General features: G+C 40.5%; 1 protein-coding gene across 1 annotated transcript; it reads right to left on the reverse strand.

Annotated features, from left to right (window-relative positions):
* Nucleotides 1–3,592: 3,592 nt before the first annotated feature.
* TMED7 (transmembrane p24 trafficking protein 7) lies at nucleotides 3,593–14,351 on the reverse strand. The gene is made up of 4 exons (XM_037901569.2): nucleotides 13,686–14,351; nucleotides 13,270–13,496; nucleotides 9,254–9,499; nucleotides 3,593–6,673 (listed from the first exon to the last, which is right to left on the reverse strand). Exons 2-4 carry the CDS (start codon nucleotides 13,465–13,467, stop codon nucleotides 6,437–6,439), a joined length of 681 nt encoding a protein of 226 aa, XP_037757497.1. The 5' UTR covers nucleotides 13,468–13,496; nucleotides 13,686–14,351; the 3' UTR covers nucleotides 3,593–6,436.
* Nucleotides 14,352–22,434: the final 8,083 nt, after the last annotated feature.

Below are 22,434 nucleotides of genomic sequence, written 5' to 3' on the forward strand. Positions count from 1 at the left end.
ACTGGAAAGAGAAGGGCAACAACAGAACAGCTTCCATACGAGGAGAAATTAAAAAGACGGGGACTGTTAAACTTGGAAAGGAGACAATTAAGGGGAGGATCTGAGAGAGATCTATAAAATCATGAATGATGTGGAGAAAGTGAATAAGAAAGTGTTACTTACCCCCTTTATACAACACACAAACCAGGGGTTACCCAATGAAATTAATAGGCAACAGGTTTTAAAACAAACAAAGGCAGTGCTTCTTCACACAACACACAGCCTGTGGAAGTTGTTCCCAGGGATGTTGTGAAGTCCAAAGGTATAACTGGGTTAAAAAAAGAATTAGACAAGTTCATGGAGGATGGGTTCATCAATGGCTATTAGCCATGGGGTTGCATCCATGGTCCGGGATGGAACCCCATGTTCTGAGTGTGCCTAAACCTCTGTCAGATGCTCTGACTGGATGACAGGGGTGGATCACTTTATAAATTGCCCTGTTCTGCTCACTCCCTCTGAAGCATCTGACACCAGTCACTGTTGAAAGACAGGATACTGGGCTAGAAGAACCATAGGTTTGACCCAGTATAGCTATTCTTATGTTCAGGTTACACTGTGAAGAATACTATGATACAGAAAAGGAAGGTTACTCTTGGAAATAAGAGAAGTTCCATGATGACCTGAAAAATCTCCAATACCTTTAATAAAAAACAAGACTATAGACATCCCTGACTATTATAACAGTACATTCAAAGAATTATTAGTAAGAAGTTTATGTAGTGCTTTATGTAGTGTTTATGGCCAATGCTATTTTTTTTATTTATTCTACTGTAAAAGAGAAATGAGTTTAGGTATCATCCAGCTTTTAAACAGAGGTTTTGTTTTGGGTGTGCATGGATTTTTTTTGAGTGAGAAGGAAAAGTGAATTACAAAGAACAATTTATTTTGGAGCAGGGCAGATAAAGCTGACAGGCTGAAAAAACCTTTTGTAATAAATTAGAGTGAGAATTCTCAAAAAATCTAATTTCCTCAGAATACTGGGAGACATTTGAAATGAAAATAAGCTCTGATTCCTGCCACCTTTTCTTTGATTTCTCATGACGACTGGAGTAAGGTGGTATGTTATTCCAAAATGATCTTTGGACTTAGTAGTTCAGCTTTTCACACAACAGAAATTCAATACCAAAGAAAATCAGCCCCTCCCAGATGGTGAAAGTGAGTCAAGAATAAATAGGACCTCCTTCCTTAAGTGAGCGCCACCTCAGAGAAGGAATTCAGCATTCCTTGTTACTGAGCACTCTGAACTGGCCAATCCTAGCCAACCCTTCACTGGTTGCACTGGAATTTGCCAGCTATCACTTAGTGTCAAATCCCCCATTCCTAAGTAAACTGCTAGTTAAAAAAAGCTAGTTAACTGGTAGGCATAATGAAATAGTGAAGAGATGGCTACTATCCTGCTCTCTCCAAATTATCTAAGCAGTCTATTTTAGATTCCTGATGGAGTCATAGCATCAGTTTGTTGGAAAGGATGGGATGAAGTCTAACAACCACCTGACTGATCACAGATACCATTTGTTACCTCCAGATGGGATTACTGCAATGCCTTGAACTGAAGCACTGGTTCTGAAAAGACTAACTGGTGCAGGAAAAGAGCAGCTTCACACTTTCAGCAGCAAATACCACCAAAGATATATTACTCATATATGCTACTATTGTAATGACTCACTTATTCAACATCAGGTTAAATTTAATGTCTCGGTCCTTCAACAACCTCAACAGACAGGGACCAAAGGGCTACCTCACCCTACCACCAACTCTTCTCCTTAGATGATTCCATTGGTCCTATCTCAAAGCCAATACTTATGTATACAGGAAACAACTTTCTTGACAGCTGGGTTGAGTCTGCGGAATTCATTCCATGAACAAAGAATAACCACAAACCACCTCTTGAATCTTGTTTTTCCCTAAAAGCATTTCAACTGATTACTTGCTGGACAAAAATATGTAACAAACTCCTAAAGGGATATGGTGGCAATGAGCACAGTATAAAAACCAATACAGAATACTATATAGATGGGGAAGAGGAAGAAATGGAAGGGCATAAATTTTATTTATTTTTAAACACAATTCTGGAAGGTGTCCACATACCAAAGGGAATGGTAACATAAAATACCGAATAAAGTAGTTTTCAAAGTATTTTTGATTTGCTTCATTTACTAAATATTTATCTCTTGTCAGTTACTCTTCTCAGCAGCAGTCTGGTATAATAATCAGAACTCCACGTACTGTATAAGAAAAGAAAATTTGTAAAAATTCTGATCCTACAGCCTTAGGCACTTAGGCTATGTCTACTGTACGCAACTTTAGCGACACAGCTGTGCCACTAAAAGACACGCAGTATAGCCGCTGTTTGTCAGCAGGAGGGAGCTCTCCCGCCAACAAAAAACTTTCACTCCCAATGAGCAGCAGCAGCTTTGTCAGCAGGAGAGCTCTGTTCACACTAGCGCTTTTTGTCAGTAAAACTTTTGTTGTTTGGGGTGGGGTTTGTTTTTTCCCCACACTCCTGAACAAAACTTGTGTCGTTCAGGTTCCAGTGTAGACAAAGCCTTAGACTCAGACACATAGGGCTGAAAGGGACCTAAAGAGTCACCTAGTTAGTCCTTCTTTTCCCCATGGCTCCTCTGAGTAAGGATTACGTGTACCTAGACCATCCCTGACAGATGTTTGTTTATCTGGTTCTTAAAAACCACCAGCGATGGTGATTCACAGCCTCCCTAGGTAACCTGTTCCAGTGCTTAACTATCCTTATAGTTAATTTAAAAAAAAAAATCTAACCTAAATCTCCCCCTTTCTGCAAACTAAGTCCTTTACTTCTTTTCCTACCCTTGAAGATGAACAACTGATCGCCATCCTCTTTATAACAACCTATTATATATTTTAAGACTGTTGTCCCCCCTCAGCCTTCTCTTCTCTAGACTAAATATGCCAAATTCTTTCCACCTTTTTTTGTGGGTCATTTTCTAAACAATTACCTCCCATTTCCTTATATAAGACACTCCTGTTAGAGCTTCCCAAAATGACACTTGTCTGTTTCGTAACAGTATCACATTGTTCTCATTCAATTTGGGACCCACTATAACTCCCAGATCCTATTTGATATGTACAGTTTAAATATATAACTAGATAATTACATTTAGATAACTATACTATTCTCTAACAACCTCATACTTGTGGCAGTATCACAAAAAGGGCAGTCTCTTTGTAAGCCAAAACTACACCTTAAGCTCCACTCAATCCAATAGGTGCATGTTACAAAGCACTGGTGCAGTGCACTCATTATGATGCATTGCTTAACAAACAGGAAAACTTATTACATTAACTCAAGTCTCTAAATGGCCTTAAAGTATAGCCTCATATGGAGTGCCTTGCAGTAATCCCATCTCAAATGTAAAGAAATGTGGATGATGAGCAATCAAGTGGCATCTAATGAATGGATAAGTACTTTAAAAAATACTTATTCTAAAAATATAGGTTAAGGCTCAATCTCATTTGTTTTCCTTTGAGAAAACTCCTTTCCCATCTAGTCTCAAAATAAAAATCCATTCAGACCATGTTCATATATTAATTTTTATTTTCCCATACAATATTCACAGGGTCTGCCTTTTGTCTTATTCAAAACTAACGAATGTTTTCAAACTAAAACAGGAATTGACATTTCAGGCCACAAGAAGAGGTTCCATAAACAAACATCCAAAGAATAGTAAAAAACTGGTGTCTTTTGCAGTACATAATAAAACTGTATTTTATCAAACACTGGGTGATTTAGCTGTGTACCATACACCTCTTATTTGAACCATGTCCTTAATATAAAAAGATGAAGCTTTAATTGTAACACACCTTAAAATGTTTTTTCACCCACTGTTGATTTGTTAGCATGTGTCTATTATATCCTATTCATTTTATTCAATCACTTATTCTAAAAAATATATACAGCTATGTTTAAACATGTGGTTTTGTGCCATGTTTTTAGAACAGAAAAATAAAGGCTTTTTTTAAGCTATTGCTGCATAATGCAGCAAGATACAGGAGGACTGGTTTGAATACCCAACTTCAATTTAACAGTCAATTCCACAAGACCTCTGCAGTGGGAGGTATACTGAGCTAAACGGTTCCACTTTACACATTCAAACAGGAAAAAATAAAAAGACACAAAAGAAACAGAGAGAGAGTGTATCTGTGACGATATAAACCAATATTTGGCCTATACTATTTAGCAATTTTGACAGTAACATGAAGCAACTGATGTAGGAAAAAAAACTTATTTCACATCTTTAAAACAAATGTTTTCATTGCAATTAAAGCTACTCATTAACTGATCTACTTACAAGTGATAGCTCAAGCTTCAGAAGATTACAATGGGACACTGCCAAAATCAAATCACATTTTCATCAAATTGTTATAATGGCAAAGGTGCAACACTTGCCCTAACTCCACCCATTTGCTTTATTATTGCATGTAATTAAGTTTGTAAGAATCCTGCATAAAATCAGCTTGTTGCCACACAAGAATAAAGCAGCCAAGCACAATTGGGGAAGAGTAGCACATACAGGTGCAGGCTTGTGGTGTTCAGGAAAAGTCTGTGCTCTAATTTATTTTTGAAAAGTTGTAACCAGCACTGGCATTGTTTTTACCCCTCTAAATAAAGGAAGTTGTAGGTGCTTTAAAAAAAATTCAATATAAGGTATGAGAATATCAACTAGATTCCTTAAACTAAGATCCTATTTTTCACCTACCAACCTCAGTGACCCCTAAAATAGGAATTAGCTCAAATTTTTCTTGGATGTCCCAGACTACAGGTAATTGATTTAATCACAGTAAGAATAAATCTAGAACCTCCTTTTAGTACAACCACTGCATTTTAAACTGTTTTAAGTTGATGGCCCTGAGTTTTTTGTCATGTGCCCAAGTATGACTTTTTATATAAACAAACTTTTTAGTTTCTCCAGAGTTGGAAATGTCTGATCAACACTAGCAACAAATCAGAACTACAGTCCTTTTACTGTGTGCTAGCTTAACAGTTTAAGTTAACAACCTCTTCTGAATTAAGAGGAAAATCGTGAAAAACCCTACATTTTCTTGTGTCTTTACATTAGTTGTTTCTCCTGTGCACGTGAGAATTGGTTAATTACCTTAGTCCTTCCAGACTAGTCTGTACTAGCTTTTAACCTTATTTTGAATACCTTAGTTCAAACAATTTATGTACGTTTGCCAACTTCCACATCCTAATAAAACAAAACTTTTCAGAGTACACAATACAGCATCTTTTAAAGACATGAGGAATGACAACAATGTGGACTACAAAGCTACCAAAAAAAGACACCCTGAAACTTTTGAAACATTGCAGGACCACTAGCAAACCAGAAGTGGCAGTTAGATGCACAAGGCAACAATGTATCACAACCATGGAGATACAATGCAGTAAAAATAACAAATTGGACTTGATAATGATTTACTAGAAAGCTTTGTATGTGCCTCTCACAGATGGCATACAACCATGTCCAGTGTCAGTGCTGTGCTGCCTAACAAGCCAGTTTACCTCTGTTGTCCTAATTTTGAAGAGCCATAGCAGCACACATAACTACAGAGACTACACAACTTCAGTGACAAAGTTACAGGATTCTCCCTATCTTATTGCATTTTTTTTTTTTAAAAAAAAAGCGCGCCTTGGAAATTTTGATTTTAATAGAGTATAGAAAATTGGTTTCCTGAGTAATCTCAGTTTACAATTTGTTCAATAAAAAAAATATTGTGAAACAGGAAATTCATTATATTTTAATATAGGAAGAATGTCTGTCTTTTTTTTTTTTTTAAACAAACTTGTTTAAATATAAAACTTAACAATTGTGAAAGGTGGAGACTTACCATTCTATAGAACCATATTTGTGCCATAATGTAGTGTTAATTTGCAACAGTTTTACAGCAAAGAAAGATATATTGATTGGATTTTTCAGAGCAAATCAAAACAATGCAGTTCAATGGTTTGTGACTACAGTTCATCACATTTGCTTTTGTTTTTCATCCAATACCTTCAGCCTGAAAAGCTAAAATATCATCAATTTTTCACATGTACTGTCTTCCATATCAACTATTTGGGGTTTTTTCAAAGCATACCACAGATTAATCAGTGAATACAAATAATGGAAAAACAGATCACTGCTGGATGCTTAACACAAACATAAAAAAATAGTAAGTTCTCAACTTTTCCAAATATTTCAAATAAAAAGGTGTCCCTTTCATAACTTTGACTACTTTTTGTAATTTTTAATGAATGGGAAGGGGTAAAAAGGTATTAAAAATGTTGCCCATCTTTAGTTCTTTTGTATCTACAATTAACTGGAGAACAGTAAGTTTACAGATGCACAGTGTACAGTGGATCTGAAGCATCATTTCACACTGGTTATGATCCAACACGGGTTGTGGTGGTTCTTTTATCGGAGAAGAAGCTTTTGAGGAGAAATACCTGCCCAATACTAACTACTAGAAGAATGATGGCTTCCCCTATTGACCAATAGGCTACTCTGGTGTTTAGATCCTCTGCTCTGCTGCGACCTTGTGCTTCTCTCAAGCGGAAGTGCGTCTGATAATCGATAACAGACTTCAAAGCTTCATGAATTGAAACACAAGCAGACTCCATCTAGACAAAAAAAATTTCTGAGTTAGAAAAGCATTGGAAGAATTCTCTCTTTGTGCTGTATCTGAGCATATATAGCCAGGACTTCTGTAATTTTAGATGTGAGTATATTTATTCTCTCAACTAATATGTTTTAAGCTCGGTCACATCTAACCCACATTAACCAATATACTAAATATTCCCCCCCCAACCGCACAAATATATCATTAAAGTTGCCTCACATTTCCCATTATATGGCCTCATTTTCAGTTACTTAGAACTTGGCCAAACTAACCGTTCAGGCTGAAATGTTCTATGCCAAGTGTCTGCCTCAGGTTTTTTTTTGTTTTGTTTCAGCTAAAATGGGTCAGCCGTTTCAGAGAACAAGATTAGGGAAACATACATTGTTTTGCCCATATTTAAAAAAAAATTATTTCAGTGGTTTGTTGAGAAACCCTCGAGCCTTTGAAGCAGGGACTTAAAATTCGATAGGGGCCACCTAGGTGTTAGGGATATGCCTTTTGCTATTCCTGTGAAAATCTGTCCAAGTTGGCCATGCACTTAGAAAAAATCGCAATTCATACATGCTCAGATCCCTAAATTCTCTGAAGAGTCTGCCTGCGCTGAATAGGACTTCCCCTGTAGTTGCTCCTTCCAGCAGCAAAGGGACATTATGGTGCAGGACAAGAACCCAGTGTTCTCAATGCTCCCACCGCTGGTGCCCAGGCAGCATGGACGAAGCAACCACACTGGAATGCACAGGGATGAGGAGAAAGAGAGCACAGCAGCATTAGATGGGTCAGGAGGAGAGGGAGTTGCAGGAGCCAGAGAATATGAAAAACAGAGAGGAAGGGTGGAGGACAGGAACCAGAAAGAGGCAGGGTAGATAGGAGCAGAAGGGGGACAGCGACAGACAACTCTTTAATTACTAGAGCAAACTGCCCTACAAAATCTGGAATTGAACTGAGGAGTCCTCAAGTTCCTACATTCATTTACCAACAGCAAATAATTGTGAAATGCACTGGAAGAGAGAGATCTTTGGGTCCACTCAGGCCAGTAGAAAGATAGCTAAGGGATGGTGTTTATATCCTTGGTTCCAAAGTACTGAAATGGTGAGCACACTCACCTAAATAGCAATTTTGGAGTGAGTTTGCTGCCAGTTGGCAGCACACAAGGTGTCTGTGGATAATGTACTGAACACATTTAAATGGATTTGTGTTTAGGAGAAACGAAGTGAGGCTCACAGAAAGACATGTAAAAAACAAAAACAGAAATAAGACCTAAGGTTTAAGAATAAAACTTCACACAGTTGAAGCCTTTTTTGTGGGGAAGCAGTGTTCCTGTCCTACTGTACATAAATAAAAAAACTAAACATCTATAACAATACTAACCAACTAGATGTGAAACATGTTTTATTTTCAATTTGTTTTGCTAGACTTTTCTTTGCTTCTCATAATTTTGACTTATTGGACAGATACCTAACCTAAATATTAAGTTGGGCATTTACTAATTATCTTATTCAGTTTTACTTTCCTTAAAAAGAGGCATGAAATGTAAAAGCCTATTTTCACTTTTTTTCAATTACTTGATATTTCTACAGAAAGGTAGAATTTAGAAACAACTGTTCAAAAAGTTCAAAGCACCAACACTTCAACTTTCAGACATGAGTGCAGTCACAGCACTGAAATGCAGCTTCCTTAGGAAAATATACCTGTCTGTGATATAAACAATTCAGAGAATTATTAGTCTCATCATATGCAGCTATTTTTAGTTAAACAGTTAGTATGGTCAAGGAAAAGCAGATGAGCTTTTAGTATAAAATCTCAATATTTTGCCATGATGGTATAAAAAGATGACTTGCCATTACTAAAATATTGTGAATTCAGATATATTTACTCTGTAACCTTTCAAGTGCATTTCATTCACCCACTATACATTTCTTTCCCGCAATCCCATTCATCTCCACAAATCATGCTGAGACTGGGACCTTTTGTGGCTACAGACAGATGCATGTATCATTGTTGACAAAACAGCTGATTGTACAAAATTCAATAACACCAGGGTCCAATTAAACTCTACTTTGACCCACAGCCTATAAGAAAGAGGCACAAAAATAGTGGAAGAGGCCTCCTTGCCTACCTGCCACTTCCTTCCAGAACAATGTCTAGAAACTATGTCTGCTGTTGAATTCCTTCCTGAAGCTGCGACATAGTATTCCTCCAACATCTTCTCATCCTAATCATTTCCTTAAACAATGTCCTGTTGTGAGGAGCTTTGCTCTTTGCTAACTGGGATGTAAATCCCTAAAATCTTAGTTCTACTTCTGTGACTAATGACTGCTACTCCAGTTTGTACAAGCTCAGTTTTACATCCAAACTTTAAGTAGACAAAAGTTCATTGTTAACAACATTAAGTCTTTGAGTTAGAGCTCCCTAGTTAACTCGGGCTGGGATTTTCAAAGAAGTCTGAGGAAGTTAGATGTCCAATTTTATTGGCTTTCAATGCAATATAAGTACCTACACCCCTTAGGCGCCTTTGAAAATCCAAGCCTCATCTGCTCCATTTTTTATTTGGCTATCAAGTCACTTTAAATCAGCCCTTTACCTGGGTAAGTGCAGTGACTCTGTTCTCACTAGGAAACAGAGGTGGATCTTCTCCAACCTGGAAGTCGAAGTACACAGTTTTGTGCGTGAAAGTAGAAAATTCATTGCTGAAGCAGAATTTGTATGTTCCATTCCTAGATGCAGTGAAGGTAAAGCTATCATATTGTTTTTTCATCTCTTTGTACAACACATTGCCATCAGGATCTTCCAGTCGACAATCAACATCATAATGCCCTCCAGTGATCACCTGTGGAGTGTGAAAGATTATTGGCACTTTAACAGAGTAGAACCTTATTCCTAGTACTACAGTTATCTAAGCACCTCTACAAGTCATTCGATCTGACTTATTTAATTTAATTTAACTAATTCACTAAATCAAGAATAGAGAAGACACAGAGAGCTGTAATAAACCGAGTTCACCAGTGAAGTTGTTCAAGAGTATCAATTTATATTAGCCTACAGCAATGAACTTGGGTTTTACACACTAACAGAACAAGAATAACTCAGAATAAAAAAGATTGATATGTTTTCTTCAAACATTAATTCATACAAATACATGAGAGAAAGTTTCATTTCAATTAAGTTATTTTACTTAAGTTTCTCAGATATTTCTGTGATAGGTACAGTACAAGAACCTGACAACGAGACAATAAAATTAAAGTAATACTGTGTTAGAACAGTAAGATTTACTGTATTTTAGGCCCACTTTTCAAGTCCAGAAAAAACCAATACAGTATTAAAGGTTTCAGAGTAGCAGTTGTGTTAGTCTGTGTTCACAAAAAGAAAAGGAGTACTCGTCTTTAAGGTGTCACAAGTACTCCTTTTCTTTTTACAGTATTAAACAGGCTGGAGCTGTTCGGCAGGTTGGAATTGCCAGAATGCAACAATGTCCCAGCTACTTCTGCTTCTGACATGACAGGAAGGGTGTTACACACAGACAGCCTGTTACGCCAGCTTTCTTCCTGCTTTGTGCTGCAGAGTGGCATAAGAATGGGAACTGGATATGGCCCCTTGCTTTTACAAACCTTTATCAGCATAGTTTTGGAAGTGAGAGAAAAGAATACCAGGTTTAAATAAAAAAGATGTATCCTTATGAAACAGATACTATGCATTTAAGAATTCTTTATAGGTTTTATAGACAGAGTCTTCATAGTAAACCTAGTTTCTAAATTTCACTGGAAACAAGTCAGATAGGTTTGATTTCAGCACAACTTTATAGAAAACTTTGTTGCAGTAGCATTTAGGGATTTTGCTCCAGACTTAGGAATTCTATTGCCTCCCTCGAACAGAGCTTGTGTCTTCTCCCAACACTGAATGAAGTTAGCCAAAGCTTATAAGTGTCCCAAACCCTCATGTGATTAAGTAAAAATATATAAAACAAAATATTTTCACAGCACCTGAAATCACACTGACAAACCTATAGACAATGTAAAAGAAAGCCTTTGGCAAATTTAGAAAACAATGAGGTACATCTGGATAAACAATGAGGTACAAATTTAAATATGAGCAAGCATTTTACCCCCTTTTAATATGAACATTTTGAGTACATCCATAGACACTAACTGAAATAAAAACAAGCTCATCTGACTAGCAATGTCGATAACAGATTGTTCAAAAGCCTATGACTGGAGAAGATAGAAACACCACAAATTTTAAAACAGATTAAACAAAGCACTAGAAAACAACAATCCTGCAGAGGACAGATTAGCCCCAACAGGTTTTATCTCCAACTTCCACAATTCAGATAGAAATGGGTGCATCAGTTTGAAAGGTTTGTCCCAAAGATATTACATTTAGACATAAATTAAAGAAAAATGTTTTAGGACAGACTTCTACCCATACAAATTAAAATAGCTCAGATAGCGGAAAGAAGCCCAGTTTTTGTGGAAAATTCTTCTGAACAAAATACAGATGACTGAAATATTTGGATATCTGTAGTCAAAGAAATCTTTTAGCCTCAGAAAGTGCATGTTAGATTAGCAATCTTTAATTACAAGTGGGAGACTCAATTACTACCAAAGAGCTACAATTAATTTGGCTAAGTATCGGATGATTAGGACTTGTTTTAATGCTAGATTTGAAAGACAAAACTGATAGAAATAGAAAACCACCAGAGTGATTTTTCTATGGGTGCAGAACATGCGGAAAGATATTTGGGGCAGAATTCACTGATGCAAAATTCCTCCAGAAAGCACGGGCACATGTTAAACACTGAAAAGCAACTGCATTAATTCATTATTATTTATGATGTATTCTATTTAGTCTTGGCAGAATTCGCTTTTTTATATATAATTTTGATGGATAATATCAATGTTTATTTTTAAGCAGTTTTTTCTATTTTTATTGATTTAAACTTTCATCGTTTTGGAAAATTATGTGGATGACAGCAGACCATGTGTTAAAAAAAGTTAAAGCTGTGTGAATGCTGCATAATTTTGTTTAGTTTCAACTTTGTGAACACTAGAGCTGGCTGTTTTATCAGAGCTGTAAATATGTGCTTTATGCAGCATGTATTACAACATGTTTTATACACATTGAGGTGGGACTCAAGTTCTCAAGCAGCATTTTTCTTACTTTGCCTATCTGTAAATTTCTATTATCAACAGAAGTATTTTGTCAGTTTGTATGTGTATGGTGAAATACACATCTACGGATAAAGACATAATTCTTCCAATGTCAGGTATATTAAGCGTAGCAATCTAACTGCAAAATTTACCTTCTCCAACAAGTCTCAAAACACAAGATAAAACAAGAAAGTTAAGTGCCTTTCACAAATGAAAATGTTGTACAGTTAACAGTGATTCACTTATTAGGCTGGCAAACAGTCTCACCAATTAAATGAATACGGCTCCAAGTAGTACAATCCCTAAGAAGCTCAAAGAATATCCTGTTTCAGAGTAGCAGCCGTGTTAGTCTGTATTCGCAAAAAGAAATGAGCTGTAGCTCATGAAAGCTTATGCTCAAATAAATTTGTTAGTCTCTAAGGTGCCACAAATACTCCTTTTCTTTTTAAGGAATATCCTGTTATAGCAACATCATTTTGGCAAATTGCCCATTTTACAAGGCTGATGTGAGTTTCACAGATACACACAGGTGATGTCTGCATAAATACATAAAATGGTTCAATTCTGGGAAGTTTTCCAAGAAGCTTACAACGAACACATGCTTTTACTGTAGATCAAGAACACAGCACTTTTACATCTTTGCCTCCCACATAACAATTGCACAGCCTTGCATACATTTTATTGGGCAATAATATTCCAGGATCACAACTGGTTAATATTTAATCACTCAAAACCTAATACTGAAGTACGATTTAGGGTTTGAACTCAATCACAATGAAATTCAGGGACAGCTTTGTTTAGCTCACATGGGTTAGAAATATCAATCAGCTGCAAACCAGATAATCACATAGTGAAAGGGAAGACAGGGAAAGTGAGGGTGAGCCCAACAGGTGTGTGGTGAAGGGTGGTGTGGGTTATCTTAGTAGAACAGCTGGCTTTACACAGAAATGGGATACTAGTTGGCTGGTTGTGTGGGTGAGGCAGTGTTGGCAAACAGGCATATATTAAGCTGATTTAAGGACAGTTTTATCTGGAATAGTAAGGTGCACCTGGTGCCCTATAAGATCACTTTATAAGAGCATTACTTATTGCTAAACTAGAATTATGAAGCAATGCTGGTTGGTGAGAGTGTATTGGGGGGCTGTTTTAAGTATCTCTAACTGGCTAGAGGAAACAGAACATATACCCAAAACTCCAGGGGGCACCTGATCCCCTGTGCAAACTGCTCATGGAAACACGATTAAGCTGGGGGTACCTCTAATTTGGCGAGGTGTGGGTACAGGTGCCTCAGGCCTAAGACAAGACGTGGTCTTGACCCAAGCCAGGTGTCTGACTCTGGATGTAAAGAGTGCATGAGGGGGTTGTGTATCGGGCACCCTAGGGTGCCCTGCACGATCCCCCATCGAAGCACCGCTTGGCGCTGCCCGGGGGAGCCCCTGGGACGGGTTATTACCTGGAACTCCAGGGTGCACTTGGTGCCCTGCGCGATCTCCTCGTAGAAGCACTGCTTGGCGTTGTCAGGCAGCTCGAAGGTGATCTCGGAGGCCTGCACAGCGCCCCGCAGGCACAGCAGCAGCAGCACCAGCCCTCGCAGCCCCGAGATCGCGGACCAGGCCGCGGCACCAGGGCCCAGCAAGCCCCGCAGCAGCATCTCCCCAGTGGGGCGGGGAGGGGCAGCAGCTAAAGGGGTAAAGGAGGAGAATGAGTCGGAGCAGGTCCGGGAGCGGCTCTCGCTCGGCGGGGGGAGCAGCGGAGGCCGGGGGGAGCAGGCCGAGCGCACAGCCCGTCACCGTGACCAAGGGCAGGGGCCCGCGAGCTAGACTGCGCCACGGGGAGGAGGTGCAGCGGGCGCAGAGCGGGGGAACTCACTGCGAGAGGCCCGGATGTAGCAGACGGCGGCAGCCGGTGTCTGTGCGGCGTGGCGAAGGGAGCGAACGATCCGGGAACCCGGAAGTAGCTACGCCGGTAGCGCGCCCCTGAACCGGAAGTGCTTCTCATGGTTTTGTCGACGTGGTGGTTGGGGAGGCGAGGGCGCGGCGGCGGCCGGGGACAGTGGGGCGGGGCGGCAGGAAGGACAATGGCGGCGGGGGAAAGGTGGGGCGGGCGGGACGACCCGCAGCCGCGGCAAGGTGTCTGGGCCCCGGGGCGGGGTGCTGGCAGCAGCTCTGGTGGTAACGTGCGGAGCTGTGTCCTGAAGCGCTGGTCCCGCTGCCCCCCGCAGTTCAGCCTGTGCCCCAGCCCCGCCTGCGGCTTGTTTCGCTTCCGTCCCGGTCACAGCAGATCGCATGGCAATTGCACGGTGTATATGCCACCTGGTCACTAATCAGGACTTTAAATTCACCACTATGAGCCTGTTCGCCTCCAGCTGTCTGGTCTGCGGCTGGCAGCGTCTTTCATTCAAATTGCTCCCCTGTCACTCCGGCGTCAGGTGAAACAGTGAAGGATAACAAGACCAGAAGGAAAGAGAAGTTAAGCGATGAAAGAAGACCTCCACCCCCCCCCTTTTACCACTTAAAATCTGCCTTTTATAGTTAATAAAATGTTTTGTTTATTATTAAACCCAGTTTCTGTAATTTCTGAAGGGGGGGGGGGTAAAGAAGTGTGCACACTCTCCACATTGAGGGAGGGGGCATATTTCATAATGAATCTTTGGGTCCAAGGGAGCTGGACATCTGAGTGCTGGAGCAAGTCCCTTAAACTGAGTCTTCCCAGAGCTGATCTGCTGCTGGCTGTGGCTCTGCCTGTGTGTGTTAGAGGAGGTTTTAAGAGCCTGTATCAGCAAGACAGGTTAAAGAGGGCCCATGCTGGCAGAACAGGTAGACTCAGTGGTATCTCAGCACATCAGGTGACTTCCCAAGGGGCCCAACCCCTGACAGTTGGGTCTTTTGTTCTTCACGCAACAAAAATAATATGAAGATACCACATGGGCACATTTGGGTCCTAAATAATCATGGTTAATGTACAAAACCTATAGAAATATGCAAGGCCTAGTCTAGGTACATACACACTGCTGATCTGGTTGTGTTCTGGCGGACTTTACAATAATAGAACACTGAGTCCCGCTAGAGGGGTATTACCCTGTTCCTATTTGTTATATAAGGAGAGAGAGGTGACGATTTTCTACTTCCTTGTTTTTTCTAAATTTCTGTCCTGAAGTCTTTCCTTTTGTTCAGAGACATAGAAACCCCAAAACGTTATTAGTTTTATCCATATCTCCTTATTCCCACTGCAGATTTTCCATTCCATTTTTACACTCAATGCCACATAAAGTAAGCGTTAATGTATTTAGATTTTTCTCTACCATGGAACCCAATCTGATAAGGTTGAAGCAAGTGTATTGCAAATTCTGCAGGCACAAACCTTTATAAGCTGACCGTTCTGTTGCAACCACATGCTATGTTTATTGTTAATATAAAAAAGACACTGCTTACAGACCCCTCAGAACCCAGTGGAGGGATGTACTGCTAATACTACCCAGCTTAGCTTCAGTGCTTAGAAACCTAGGCATAGGTTAATTATATGAGCACTGGCTACCTAGAAAAGAAAGTCAATACATATCTCAAAATGCTAAACTGTACTAATGCTGGGGTTGTCCTTTTTCTGATTATAGAGTGCTGGAGCTGCAGGAAAATGGAGCTGGATGGAGGTCATTCATACTCAGGAGATATTGGAAGTAAGAATATGGCTCTCAGTCGATGAGTAGAAAAAGACTCTATTTTATTGTTACATTAGCTTGACATCAACTTTTGCACATGTATAGGTAGGTGACATTGTGAGGGGCTGGAAAGGGGATTAAAATACCTTCACAAAACAGGAAACCTCTTTTGCACAGTGATGAATGGATTAGAACATGTTCTGTCTAGGAATGCTGACAAACTTTGGCAGCACAGGCAGTTCATTCCCTGAGGGGTAGGACATATAAAGTTGAAGGAATGGAAAGTGGAGAGAAAAACTAAAGAAAGCTAGAAGCAAGAAGAAAAGCAGGAATACATGTTCCTTTTTATCTTGCTCTCAGTCTGGGTAATAGCTGTGTCAAGCTTCAAATCTGTTGCTTTGAAACAATTAGCAGAGGGAACCTTTGATGATACCTAGAAACTATGGACTTGGGTTTGATTTTAGATACAGTTTTATACCAATAACAGTTTCTTTGACTTGTGTGGAATTGGTCCCAGTTTAACCAGAGTCAGTGAGATCAGAATGAGAGCTTAGGACTGAAGCAAGGTTTCTTTTTGTTTGGGTGTTAAAGTGGAAAGACCTCAATAAGTTCGATCCTGAAGTCCTTACTCATGCAAATGTCCCATTGAAGATTTCATAGGTTTATAGAAATTGGCAGCAGAAAAGATTTGATAAATCATTCAGTTTCCCTACCAATGCACTTGTACGAGTGCAGCTAAGATGATCAAGTCTATTCTTTGCATACAGTTCTCTTTTAAAATATATTGCACTGTACATGCAGTCTACCAAGATGTACAGGTTCTTGCCTGAGTTGACTACTGCCACTCTGACCAGCATATCAAAGTACAGTTACCATTTATATACCCATCAAAATCTTGGCTACCAGATAATAAATTAATAATCTGACTTTGATATCTAAATAATGTCTGTCTTTCTTTCACCTTGGTAAGATTTTGTAAAATTAAAAGGGCTGTCAATAGCACATTGCCCTTCATACTTGAAGAACTGACCCTGAGCATCCCTGGCACCTGTAAAACACTCTTGTATTTATTACCATTGCGATTTGTGCTAAGTCATAGTGTAGAGGAAAAACTCCCAAACTTTAAAACCACCTCTGTTTAAGGTTCAGTACATTTACTCACCTGAAGTCTCATTCTTTCCTAAAGTTCAGTGACCCTGGAATGAGTTATTCACCTCTAGGAATCCAACAAATTGCACTGCTCCCATCAGGCCCCAACAAAGGCGAGGATATCCTCCTACCCCTGTTAACATCTAAAATAAGAAGTGAAGGTTCTAGTGCTCATTGGTTGAGGCAAAGGGAAGCTTTGGATGTTTGAAATCACTGTGAAGCTGCAGAGTTTAGTTCTCTTCCAGTCCCCACAAACCAAGTTGCAGGGTTCATTGCAGGGTGTATTAAACCCACTGCAAACCCTGCGAAATTTGCATATCTCCAACTGCGCACATGTGCAGACATATATGCAGAAACTCATTGCTGATTAGGTTTTGTTGCTGTTGCTTTTTTTGCTACCTACCATAATTTCTTAAACACACTTGGGGGAGCTATTTAGTTAGAACAGTTTTCAAGTTCCTTTCCCCATTTTATGTTCAAAGTACCATGTGCTTAAACTCTTTGTATGCTCAGATGTGTTTCTTCCATTGAACTAAAGTGTAATATTACAATATTAAAACAATACAGAGAACACCCACATTCCCAATTTTAGGTAACATAGACCTACTTCCTAAAGCTCCCAGAATGAGACCCTTAGCTTTCAAGCTTCTAAGGGATTGTGTGGAGATGATGCAGGACTACCTGTCCCATGGTATAGGAGGGATTCAGCTGGGTGCAAAATCTGGAATGAGGACATATCTAAGAAGATAAATGCCATTTTCAATACACCTTTCCTTTCCAGGTAACTGGTTTATAGAAAATGCCATATTGGATCAGACTAGTAGTCCATCTAATCTAGCATCCTGTCACTGACAGTGGCCAGCACCAGCTGCTTCAGAAAGTACTGGAAGGTACTCTGCATTAGGCAGTTATATGATAAACTGTACCCAAAGAATGTTTCTTCCTAACCTCTAGTGCAGTGGTTCCCAAACTTGTTCCGCCGCTTGTGCAGGGAAAGCCCCTGGCGGGCCAGGCCAGTTTGTTTACCTGCCGCGTCCACAGGTTTGGCCGATCACGGCTCCCAGTGGCCGTGGTTCGCTGCTCCAGGTCAATGGGAGCTGCTGGAAGCGGTGTGGGCCGAGGGACGTACTGGATATTTTGACTATCCCTATGACTGTCCAATCTTTTTTGAACTCTGCTTAGTTCTTGTCCTCAATGTTATCCTATAGCAATGAATTCTATATGCTAGTTGTGCACTGTGAAAGAATCCTTTCTTTCATTGCTTTGAATTTGCTACCTTTCATTTCCATTTGATGTCCCCTTGTTCTTGAATTATAAAAAGGGTGAATGAAGAAGGTAAATTGGGAACGTCTGTGTGGCTCATGATTTTGTACTCGTTTGTCATGTCCCCCTCTTACTCACCTCCCTTCTAAGGTAAACAAATGAAATCAGGACTTCACTTGAGCTCTGGATCTCAAACAAGCAGGTTTATTCTCTGAGTTTGGAGCTGGACACGGTCTGGTCTACACTAGTGGGGGGGGGAATTGATCTAAGTTACGCAACTTGAATAATGTAGCTGAAGTCAACATACTTAGACCTACTCACCACGGTGTCTTCACTGCGGTGAGTTGATGGCTGCTGCTCCCCCGTTGACTCTGCCTGCACCTCTCATGGCAGTGGAGTACAGCAGTCGACAGGAGAGCACTTGGGGGTCGATTTATCGCATCTAGACTAGCTGCGATAAATCAACCCCCGCTGGATTGATGCTGCCCGCCAATCTGGTGGGTAGTATAGACATACCCTTAGGATATGGCTACACTGCAGCGAGGAGTGTCTCCCAGCCCAGGTGGATAAACTTGTGTTAGCAGGGCTTTCACTTGCACACTAAAAATCGCTGTGTGGACACTGCTGTACTGATAGAGAATTGGGCTAGCCACCCAAACTCAGACCCAAGGAGTAGGATGGACTTGAGTTCAGGTGGTTAGTGTTCCATTAATGCTGCAACAGCCACACAGCTATTTTTAGCTAGCACGAGCTCTGCTACCAGAAGTCTCTCTACCTGGACTCATAGGCGCCGACTCCTCTGCACCCACCGGCAGCCAAGTTCCCCTCCCGGCCCCCCCCCCGCTTCACCTCTGCCTCCTCCCTGAGCGCACTGCGTCCCTGCTTCTCTTCCTACCTCCCAGCACTTGCCACCACAAAACAGCTGTTATGCGGCATAACAAGCTCTGGGAGGGAGGAGCAGGAATGCGGCACACTCAGGGGAGGAGGTAGGGAAGAGGCGGGGCTGGGGCAGGGATTTGGGGAAGGGGTTGAAATTGGGGCAGGGAGGGGGCGGAATTGGGTTGGGAACTTTGGGGAAGCGGTTGGAATGGGGGTGGGGTGGAGTCAGGGCAGGGCTGGGGGCAGAGGTAGGGATCGAGCACGCACCAGCAGCAGCAGAAGTCAGAGTCTATGTCTGAACTGGGACACTCACTCCCAGCTGCAGTGCTCTTATGTCCGCTGAGTTTGGGAGAAGGTGTGCTCCAGCTCACTGGGTGCAGTGGAAGAAAGGGGGGTTCCCCAAATGGATCATGTACACAGTAGGAAATGTCCCAGGTGATCCAAGAGACTGTCTAAGGACTTTTGTTACATTCCATTCTTTTCCCTCCATTTCTAAGTTACCTATTTAGATTTCAAGAACTTTGGAGCAGGGATCTTTTCATGTGTGTAATGCATCTAGGGCATTGATGAGACTATATAAGTAATAAGGAAGTTTAGAAAGGGAAAAGCAAGCATCTTTGTACAGAGAATTATTTTTCTATACATAATTTTCCTTTCTTTTACATATGAGTATATTTCTGCTTCTTTTATAGTAAACCCTGCTGGTCATTCGCAGTCTGTAGTTAAATGTTAAAAATAAGAATGCATTTGTCTGTTACTTTCCCTCATCTTATGACTGCTGTTTAAAGTTATAAGGAACAGTAATTAGGGAAGGAAGAACCTTAATATGACCAACTCTCAAATAAACATGCTACTATTATATTTCCAGAGAGATGAAGGAGGCAATACAGAACTTCACACAAGTAAATAAGGAGAGTCTGGTGGTAGTGTGAACAAATTTTGTTTCCTCTCTACTTTCCCATTTGCAGTCAACTTTGGGGTCCAACAATATCAGCTGTGCCAACATTTGGTAAAGGAGAAGTGGGAATTGAGTTTAAAAAGAAAGATGAGACAAAGAAGTGGACCTACACAAAAGGTATGAGAGCTGAAGCTTCAATGTTTAAAACCACAGATTGGAATTTAGGTTTTGATACAATAAAAAGGAAAATTAGCAGGGTTTTGCTGTGAATAACTGGTGGATTAAAAAAAAAAAAAAAAACTGGTCAGGATAGGGTGACCAGATAGCAAGTGTAAAAAATCGGGTCGAGGGTACAGGGGTAATAGGAGCCTATATAAGAAAAATCCCCCAAAATCGGGACTGTCCCTATAAAATCGGGACATCTGATCACCCTAGGTCAGGAGAGCTAGGTATTCCTTGAGAAAACACACATGCACCTGGAAAAGCAATGCATTGGGTTGTAGAAGAGGGCATTAATCACTGAGGAGAGTTGGAACAGATATGTATGGAATAGTGTCAAGAAGTTATTTTATTCCTTTGGAGAGTGTGATATAAATTCACATATATGTGCATTTTAGGAACTGTATGTTATCAATTAGAGGACAATGTATGGACCCCTTCAGTTGTCCCCTTCCTCTCAAAATGGTAAAAGCTTTTTTTCCTTCCAACCCCTGAATGAGAGGACCTCAAAGGGTATGTTGATGTGAAAGGCAAGCTTTTAAAAAGAATCAGATCAGGTGCTGAAGTAAACACCCCTAGCAGGCCAAGGAAGGGTCTGATGAAAGTTACTCTGAAACTTAGGTGATAGCTGATGACTAAGTCTAATAAATGGATGAAGAGAGTGCACGCCAGTATCATGGAGAAAATAAAATGTGAATGGCACCTCAAACAGTTACAGAGTGTGCCACAAAGGCTTAACAGTGGTATTAGCTGATTGAAAACCCTTGTCCCACAAAACTCCTGAGCCGGCAGACTCATAAGTGACCATGATCCTTTGGTGCTTGAAAGCAGGGGGGTGGGAAAGACCATAGGTGCAATAAGATGAACAATATGCCAGCTATGTTAGAGCCCATACCAATTTCAGATTCCCCACTTAAACTCAAAAGGGATCTTAAAGAAACTGTGGTTGTGCCAAATGGTTGGTCATACAATCATTCAACTTCCTCATTCAGAAAGCAAAGCAACAAGGCAAAGCCTGAGACCAGGACCATTTGTGGCAAGTTACTAGGTTATTGCCATGATGTGGAGATCATCCATACTTGAAAAAGAAACCTCTTAAGTCAGTAAGCATTATTAATGGGAACTAGGTGCTAACACAATGCATCTCTTTGTCCCCTAAGGCCACATGTAAAGGTATAAGGAGACTCATTACTTGAGCTAAACGACGTCTTTCAGCCTTAGCAGTAAAGGCCAAGCAGTTTTAAACTAATTAAACCTCTGTGCAAGGTCCAGTCAGAGGAGGACAGTGAGCCATGTTCATTATGGGGTAACACAAGGACTACAGATCACTCCGGGTGGCTGGTAACATCCGGGATAAAATTCCACCAACTGAGGGGGGAGGTGGCCCAGAAGCAGACCCCCTATTACATGGGTTCATCAAGTCATTTCCGATGTTGGGCTCTCAGGCCATCAAGCCTTTGCGGTTTCTCAGAAATGGACCAAATGGCGAACGATCACTATGGCCAACTATCTGGCTAAGCATTGAAGAAGAAGACAGATCACAGGTGTTAAACAATTTATGGTACACAGTAACTGCATCCAGCCAAAGCAAGAGCTATGTTAAATTATTCCAACTACAGGCTTAACTAGATCTCTAATGCATGCAGAATCCCTCAGTTTGGGTATTATTGGGCTGAAAAGTCAAGGGGAACATGAAGTGGATATACTCAATGATCTCCATTTGCCATAATGGGATACAATTTAAAGGAACAAAATAAGAATTTTTAGACTGTAAGTTCTTTGGGGATGAGACTATGTCTTGGTGTGTGTTTGCACAGTGCTTAGTACAGTGGGGCCCTGACCCTGTTTTGGTCTTTGGACACTAATACAATATGTGTTAAATAAAATAATAAGATTGCCTATGTTATTACCCAGAATCAGAGTAAATAGTAGATGGGAGTAGACTGCTATGATACCAGTGGTCTTGAAAGCTGTTAAGATGGTACCCATAAATGTGTTCAGAATAGAGGTAACTGAAGGAAGAAACGTTTTAGAATGACTGGAACAAAAGTGAAGATGGAAGGATAATTGATGATGCCACCAAATCCAAGGAGAAGTTTAAGGAGAATCTAAATACTAATATTTTCTGAAACGTCGCAGGGAGTTTACTAGTTAGGAGGCTGCTGGTGAAGATCTAACAAGACATGGGTACTCTGGGAAAACGGGTGGCTTTATCACAGGTAGGTATTACAGACAGAGGGAAGATGGAGGGATTAGCCGGAAGTAACCATGTCTCAGCAATACAGAACACTTACTGCAAAACACCCATGGCATTTATCTGGACTCCAAGAGTTAAAAAGAACAAAAGCTTGTTTGCCTTAGAAGTACTTCTGGCCAATAATCTATTCCACAGTTGGCAGAGTTGTACTAGCTATGTGAGGCATGGCAGCCAGGAGGATAGAGGTCAAGAGGAAAGTCAAAAGAGAAAGTTGCCCATACTTACACCTATAGCAAACATTCTCTTTCAACATGATTCAACTATCACTTCTGTGGAATACTCATAGTTTGATAGAGGT

The sequence above is a fragment of the Chelonia mydas genome, chromosome 5 (genome assembly GCF_015237465.2).
Source record: "Chelonia mydas isolate rCheMyd1 chromosome 5, rCheMyd1.pri.v2, whole genome shotgun sequence".
Classification (NCBI taxonomy): domain Eukaryota; kingdom Metazoa; phylum Chordata; order Testudines; family Cheloniidae; genus Chelonia; species Chelonia mydas.

Excerpts from the sequence above, each read along its gene's own strand:
- TMED7 (XM_037901569.2), bottom strand. The coding sequence starts at position 13,467 with ATGCTGCTGCGGGGCTTGCTGGGCCCTGGTGCCGCGGCCTGGTCCGCG. Across the intron at positions 9,500-13,269 it reads AGTGCACCCTGGAGTTCCAG|GTGATCACTGGAGGGCATTA; the intron begins GTAATAACCCGT and ends CACACTCCACAG. Across the intron at positions 6,674-9,253 it reads GAGTCACTGCACTTACCCAG|ATGGAGTCTGCTTGTGTTTC; the intron begins GTAAAGGGCTGA and ends TTTTTTGTCTAG.